General features: G+C 37.7%; 1 protein-coding gene and 1 pseudogene across 2 annotated transcripts; both read left to right on the forward strand.

The window, feature by feature from the left end:
• The first annotated feature begins 1,047 nt into the window (after nt 1–1,047).
• Nucleotides 1,048–4,221, forward strand: LOC133874666 (uncharacterized). Of its 2 annotated transcripts, XM_062312542.1 has the most exons (3): nt 1,210–1,574; nt 2,576–2,643; nt 2,775–4,221. In XM_062312542.1, the coding sequence occupies exons 1-3, from the start codon at nt 1,358–1,360 to the stop codon at nt 3,870–3,872; spliced, it is 1,383 nt and encodes a 460-aa protein (XP_062168526.1). In that variant the 5' UTR covers nt 1,210–1,357; the 3' UTR covers nt 3,873–4,221. The 2 variants fall into 2 exon arrangements, with proteins under 2 accessions (XP_062168525.1, XP_062168526.1); XM_062312541.1 differs by lacking the exon at nt 2,576–2,643 and having other exon boundaries at nt 1,048–1,574.
• Nucleotides 4,222–4,962: 741 nt separating this feature from the next.
• On the forward strand, nt 4,963–7,249 carry LOC133875148 (uncharacterized; annotated as a pseudogene).
• The last annotated feature ends 547 nt before the right edge of the window (nt 7,250–7,796 follow it).

Below are 7,796 nucleotides of genomic sequence, written 5' to 3' on the forward strand. Positions count from 1 at the left end.
AGGTGAGTTTATGGGCGCAAAATAATAATAATAATAATAACAATAATAAATAAATAAATGAGAAAAATTACACTATTGGTAATTGTAATTAGTTTAAATTATAAATCACTCTCTTGGGTAACAAAATTAATTCAAAAATATTTGTGGTTGACTCAATTTACAAATTGCTCATTAGAGTCAAATTTTGATAAAATTTTAATAGATTCTATGAGGTGCTACGTTAGCGCTAATAAAATAACAACACGTGTCGATAATAATAATAAAAAATATAAATAAGTAAAACTTAAAAATTATTTAAAAAAAAAAAATTAAAAATTGAAAATAAAAAAATGAGTGGCTAGCTAATGGGGGTGGCGCGCGGCCACCCCAGGCGCTGGGGGTGGGCATTTAGGGGTGACTGCACGCCACCCTCGGCCCCCTCTGGGGATGGCCAGTTCGTCCCCAGAGGGGGTGGTTGCCCAACCAGTAGCCCTTTTTTTTTGTTTTTTTTTTTTTCATTTTTTTTAAAAAATATATAATTTTTTAAGTTTGATTTATTTATATTTTTAATAAATTTATTTTATTTTTTATTAAGATGAATACGTATTACTATCTTATTGACGCTGACGTGACACCTAACGAAATCTATCATAAATTTTTAGAAAATTTAATTCTAATGAGCGATTTGTAAATTAAGCCAATAACATAAATTTTTAAATTAATTTTAATACCAGAACAAGTGATTTATAATTTATACTAACCAAGTAAACTAACCATGCAATTAAGATGATAGTAATAGCGATACGTTAAATATGCGAATTATCGTAATTATTACATTTAGATCACATGATAACGTTACACACAGTTGAACCAAATTTTCGAAAAAAGGTTTGGAAAAACTTGCCTTCCTAAAAAGAGAAAGAGCGAGCATCTACTGTTACGTGGGTCAGTGGACTATTCCTTCCACTCTTGACAAAAAGATAATTTCATAGCGAAAAGCGGTAGGACCCACGTGCATTGACGAAAAAATCCTTGAGGAAAAGAAAGGATACAACCATACAACTACAAGCAACGCGAAAAAAAAGCCCAAAAAAGCGAAAGGAGAATAATTATTTGGTGGCCGTGGGATGGAGAGGGTGAGCAACAAATGGATGGCCACAGTGGCAGGCATATGGATCGAGTGTAGCTGCGGCTTGTACACCTTCACCATCTACTCCTCAGTATTGAAATCTAGCCAAGGCTACGATCAATCAACGCTCGACACTGTGTCCGTCTTCAAGGACATCGGCGGCAACGTCGGGATCGTCGCCGGCGTCTTATACTCCTTCGTAACATTCCGTAACCGTAGCCATGGCCACCGCTCTAGTTTTGGTGGGCCATGGGTGGTCCACCTGGCGGGGGCGATCCAGAACTTCGTTGGCTACTTTCTAATATGGGCTTCCGTCGTGGGGTTAATCCATCGGCCCCCCGTGCCGTTGATGTGCTTCTTCATCTTCTTGACGGCTCATGCTCAGGCTTTCTTTACCACAGCCAACACCGTTTCTGGCGTGCAGAACTTCACTTACTGTCGGGGGACCATTGTGGGCATCATGAAGGTATATTCTCTCTTTCACCAATTATACTCTGACTGATATTAATATCTAGCTACAATTAAGTGAAGTTCCAAAAATTTATTCTTTTATAAATATTAATTGTTATTAAAACTCAAACCTTTTTAATGAATTGTTCTATCATTTTTTAATTATTAAATAAAAAATCAAGTTAAGTGACTTTTTTTTTTTAAAAAAAAAAAAAAAAAAAAAATCTAAATCACTGTTGAATATTCTTATTTTTTAGGTTTTAAGCTTTATCTTGTTATAATTAGGGTTGACAACTTTTTTGATATCATCATTGAATTGTGAACTTAAATTCAATACAAAATTAAAGAGTTAGTGTGAAAGAGGGTGACTCATTTAATTAAATAAGTCGAACTATAATTAATATATATAGTCTTATATCCGTATCTCGATGCAACTTAAATCATACACGCTAACACGATATGCCTCCCCTAGTGATCATAATCAGTTTCTTCTATGGTTATTGAGTTCATGACAGTCTTGGGCCTCGTGGTACTCAGACCATAAACCAAAATTCACTTCTTAAAAAAAAAAAATCAAAATTAGTTTGGGAGCGAGTTCATGGTCTGGAAAATACTTGGGTACATTTTTCTTACAAGTTGAGGTGACAATCCGTAATTTGTAAGAGTTTATTGTTGAAAAATCGGTCACTATCTAACTATATTGATTAGTCAGATGTTTTGCTTAATCATCTAGTGAACAGTTAAAATTAAAAATAAATAAAAAATAAAGTTTTTTAGCTAAATATTTGTTGAGCCGGATGTGAGTCCTCTAACAAGATAACCTACTATATGTATGACGTACGTATCTTTCTTTGAAAAATTGTTGGTTGTTTGATAAAACCTTTTAAGAAGGTTTTTTGGCCTGTTAGTTGAAAAAGTGTGTTGATATGAAGCTGAAATCAATTTTGAGTTTTTTTGTGAGTGAAAGTGAGAAAAATTGTTTGTTAATGTTCCAACTTTTTTGTTGTTTTTGGATAGAAGGGAGAGGAGGAGGGAGAGGTTCTTCATGGAACTTATTGTTGTTTAAATTATCATGTCCAGGCCTGGTAAGAGAAGTACAGAGTGCATTTTCCACAAGTCAGCCCCTGATCATGCTTACTTATAACATCTTTTTGTCTGTGCTTTTGCTTGAAGGTATGCAATGATGTCATTCAATTCTCCTTAATTTCTTTGCCAGGGATTTCTTGGTATCAGTGGAGCAATAGTAATCCAAGTGTACGACACATTCTGCAAGGGCCAGCCGAGCGCCTTCCTGCTGATTCTTGCTCTGTTGCCTACGTCCGTCTCCCTCGTACTTATGTTTTTTGTGAAAATCTATGATAAAGCAAACACAAGTGATGACAAGAAGCACTTGAATGGTTTCACTACAGTAGCTCTGATCATTGCTGTTTATCTCATGATTCTAATCATTTTGGAAAACGTCTTCACTTTGCCATCATGGGCACGCATTTTTACCTTCACACTTCTTTTGCTTGTACTTGCATCACCACTTGGAATTGCAATCAAAGCCATGGATCCTGTTGCATATCATGAACTTCCTGGTGGTGAGAGTGCTGAAGTTAATGCTGCTTTAGATGACACAACTCCGCCTGATGAAGAGAGCATGAATCTTTTGCAAGCCATGTGCACTGTAAACTTTTGGTTATTGTTTATTGCCGCGGTATGTGGAATGGGCTCCGGGCTAGCTGTGATAAATAACTTCACTCAAATAGGAGAATCTCTCGATTATGCTACTGTGGAGATTACCAGTTTAGTCTCTTTGTGGAGTATATGGAGTTTTTTTGGCCGTCTTGGAGCTGGGTATTTGTCGGATTATTTACTGCACACAAGGGGCTGGGCAAGGCCAGTTTTGATGGCAATTACTCTAGCAGGAATGGCGGTTGGTCACTTTCTTATTGCTTTTGGTTTCCCCGGAATTTTATACGTGGGTTCGATCCTAGTCGGAATCTGCTACGGTTCACAGTGGTCGCTAATGCCGACGATCGCTGCAGATATTTATGGTGTCAGGCACTTGGGTACTATTATCAACACTTTAGGCATAGCAATTCCTCTTGGGTCTTACATTTCCTCTGTGAGAGTTATTGGGTATTTTTACGAAAAGGAAGCAAGCGGCGAAGATGACTCCTGCTTCGGTACTCACTGCTTTATGCTATCTTTCCTGATTATGGCATCCGTTGTCTTTCTGGGTTTTCTTGCTGCCATTGCATTGTTCTTTCGCACCAAGAGTTTCTATCAACAGGTTGTGCCCAAAAGGTTAAAGAATTCTGTAACATGATCGACGAGACTTTGGGCACGGGGAAACAGTATTGAGATTCGTGCACGGAGTGCGATACATTTTATCTAGATTATTTGGTGGTCGGAGTACTACCTCCTTGGCCAAGGCCTCAAACCGCTATATGTGGTGGCTGAACCTGCCATGTGATTTAGTATAATGGTTTGGGCACCGTAACAACCATACTTTCTCTTGGGAAACAAATTCTCTGGAGAGCCTACAAAGAGTGATAAGGATAGAAATCATTGATGATTTGATTACCGTAAAACAAGAGATTTAAATCTATTTGAATACCATAGTTAGTGCATTTCCAGCAATAATAGCCAAAGTAGCTATTTTAGCTATTCAAATAGTACAATTCTCTATTTTAGCTCTAGCTTTTTTTTTTTTTTTTTTTTTATTTTCTCTCCAACAGATTCTCTATTCTACGTACTTTCTACTTACATATAAATATTATTTTGTGTGGAAAAAAATGTGAAAGAAATAAGGAGCTAGAGAGAGAAAGAGAGAAGGAAAGTGAGAGAGAAAATAATAACAAACTCTTTATAGTGTGAATAGTAAATAGGCAAAAGAACTTATTTACTATTCACGTACATTAGAAGAAAAAAATTTATTTTTCCTATTTTGCTGGACCTTAATAATTGTACAGTAAGTGCGTTAAATGCTCTTCGTTTGGTCGACGTTTGTTAGCCGAATTTTATGTGCCATCGTTTGTTTACTTGTTTAGATGCGACAGCTACAGCGACGTACACGACTATGAAAATATATCTGAACATGCGTCTCATGTTAGCCGGGAATGATTTTGCAATTTTTATTTGTTTCTTTCACGAGGAATCCTTATCCAATCATATGCGCTATTTAACATCATTGTTACGCAGTACAAGTTCAGGTGTTCAACCTCAACCAGATCGAGAAAGCATAACAAAATTAAAAGAGAGAGCATCTACTATTACGGTAGGGAAAAGCGGTACGACCCACGTATGCATTGACAAAAGAATCCTTGCGGGAAAGCTACAACTACAATTAAGAAAAGCGAATAAGGCCGAAAATTAAGGAAATGAGAAGAAATATAAAATATTGGTGGGATCGATCGATCGATGGAGAGGGTTAGCAACAAATGGATAGCGACTGTGGCAAGTATATGGATCGAGTGTAGCTGCGGCATATACACCTTCACCATCTACTCCTCAGTGCTGAAATCTAGCCATGGCTACGACCAATCGACGCTGGACACTGTCTACATCTTCAAGGACATTGGCGCCAGCGTCGCCATCCTCGCCGGCGTCTTGCACTTCCTCTGTAACATTCCGTAACCGTACCCAGTACTCCAGCTCCAGTTTTGGCGGGCCACGGGTGGTCCACCTGGCAAGGGCGATCCAGAACTTCGTAGGCTTCTTTCTAATATGGGCTTCCATCGTGGGGTTAATCAATCGCCCCCCTGTGCCGTTGATGTGCCTCTTCTTGTTCTTCTCGGCTCAGGGTCAGGCTTTCTTTACCACAGCAAACGTCGTTTTCGGCGTGCAAAACTTCCCTTATTATAGTGGGGCCGTTGTGGGCATCATGAAGGTACGTACATGATGATATCTTTCACCAATACTTTGATTGGCCATTGACTTTTCTACATATATAATATATAATATCAAGAATCACGTGATCGAAGTTCCAAAAGTTTAGTAGACGTTTTTTTATTCTTAAACAAATATTTTATATATATAAACACAAACATGAGAGATGAAGAAAAGGTAGGAGAAAAAACAGAGATCAAGGTGGTTGAACCTATTATATACATTCATATATTAAAATTTTATTGACTACATCTTTTTTTAATTTTTAATTTGAATACTATGCTCTATTTATAGAGCTTTTCATATAATTTGAATAATTTCAAATACAAACATATTTATTGAATTAGGGTTAGCAAATTCACTAATCTACGATAATCAAATCATCTAAATTTTTTTATTTATAAGATACAAATCAACATTTATTATGAAAGATTTCTAGCATTTAACATGCCTGATGAACAATTTGTTAGTGATCCTTTGACTTCGACAACTCTAGCCGGCATCGGTTAATTTGATCAAAATTTTGACATCAATGACTTTAGCCGGGATTTGGACATCGGCTTCTTTTGGCCAAAACGAGGCCACCTATATGGTCCTATATAAAGTGAGCTACATGACCACACATATGTCTCTTGGGCTTTTTCTTCCTACGTCCGTCTCCCTCGCGCTTATGTTTTTTGTGAGGATCTATGATAAACCAAACACCAATGATGACAAAAAGCACTTGAATGTTTCACTGCAGTAGCTCTGATCATTGCTCTTTATCTCATGATTCTAATCATTTTGGAAAACACCTTCACTTTGCCATCATGGGCACCCATTTTTACCTTCACACTACTTCTTTTGCTTGTACTTGCATCACCACTTGGAATCGCAATCAAAGCCCAGCGGGAGGACTCCAAGAGATTTTCAGAAACGTTTTCCGTTGAGACAAGTCCTTTGCTGGAGAACCCAGGTTTCATGACGTCCTCCGAGTCTTCTGCAGCCATGAATCCTCTAGCAATTGTTTATTGCCATGGTAGGTGGAATGGGCTCTGGAATGGTTCTGATAAATAACTTCACCAAAATAGGAGAATCTCTCGATTACGCTACTGTGGAGATTACAAATTTAGTCTCTTTATAGAGTATATGGAGCTTTTTTGGCCGTCTTGGAGCTGGGTCTTTATCAGATTATTTACTGCACACAAGAGGTTGGGCAAGGCCAGTTTTGATGGCAATCACTCTAGCAGGAATGGCGGCTGGTCACTTTCTTATTGCTTTTGGTTTCACCGAAATTTTATACGTGGGTTCGATCCTAGTCGGAATCTGCTACGGTTCACAGTGGTTGCTAATGCCGACGATCGCTGCAGATCTCTATGGTGTCAGGCACATGGGTACCATTATCAACACTATAGGCATAGCAACTCCTCTTGGATCTTACATTTTCTCTGTGAGAGTTATTGGGTATTTTTACGAAAAGGAAGCAAGCGGCGAAGATGACTCCTGCTTCGGCACTCATTGCTTTATGCTATCTTTCCTGATTATGGCATCCGTTGTCTTTCTGGGTTTTCTTGCTGCTATTGCATTGTTCTTTCGCACCAAGAGTTTCTATCAACAGGTTGTGCTCACAAGGTTACAGCATTCTGTAACATGACGAGACTTAAACATATTTGCTGAGGCATTCGATCTAACATGCATGATCATTCTGTAATATATTTCAGGGAAACTACCTGAAATTGCAGTGCACTGGATTGTGATTAACAACAATTATCTAATAATTTAGATAGATAATGTGAGACACGTACACCATATAAAACCCATATGTCGGAATAAGTAGCCGAATAACACAAATTATTAGCAATTCAAGCAAATAATTGCTATTAATCGATCCTTATCTCAATGTCAAGCTCCATTTGCCCCAATAGTTTGCACACTTTTCTCTCATCGTTAACAATTCGAAGCGGTGCATGAGCCACCTGCAACAGACTATTATTGACGCCGGAACAGAATAACGATTATTCTATAGGCTAATCAATAGGCAATTTGCAAGGAAGAAAATAGAAAATTCACCCCAAAAACAGAGAGAAAACTCTGAATTCGATAAATTATCAATAACAACAAGCTGCTGAAAAACGCCCACAAGCCGAGCTTAAATAGCTGAAAATTAGGTTTTAGGAGAATTTTGCCAAAAATAGCAAAATCCCGAAAACCCTAATAAAACGAAATACGGAATAAAATAAGTAGTCTGCCGAAAATCTGGCCTAAATCGGGCTCAGAATCACCTTCTAAACTATAAACGAAAAATTACCATAAATGAAAAAAAAAATTAAAATTAGGGTTTTGACAAGGAAAACATCGGATTTTGGGGCTCGAAATGAGGCGC

Source organism: Alnus glutinosa, chromosome 8, assembly GCF_958979055.1.
Source record: "Alnus glutinosa chromosome 8, dhAlnGlut1.1, whole genome shotgun sequence".
Taxonomy (NCBI): Eukaryota; Viridiplantae; Streptophyta; class Magnoliopsida; order Fagales; family Betulaceae; genus Alnus; species Alnus glutinosa.

What these genes read in the sequence shown, in the direction of transcription:
- LOC133874666 (XM_062312541.1), top strand. Translation starts at nt 1,107, where the DNA reads ATGGAGAGGGTGAGCAACAAATGGATGGCCACAGTGGCAGGCATATGG. An exon ending in CCATTGTGGGCATCATGAAG is followed by an intron (nt 1,575 to 2,774) that starts GTATATTCTCTC and finishes TTTCTTTGCCAG; the next exon opens with GGATTTCTTGGTATCAGTGG.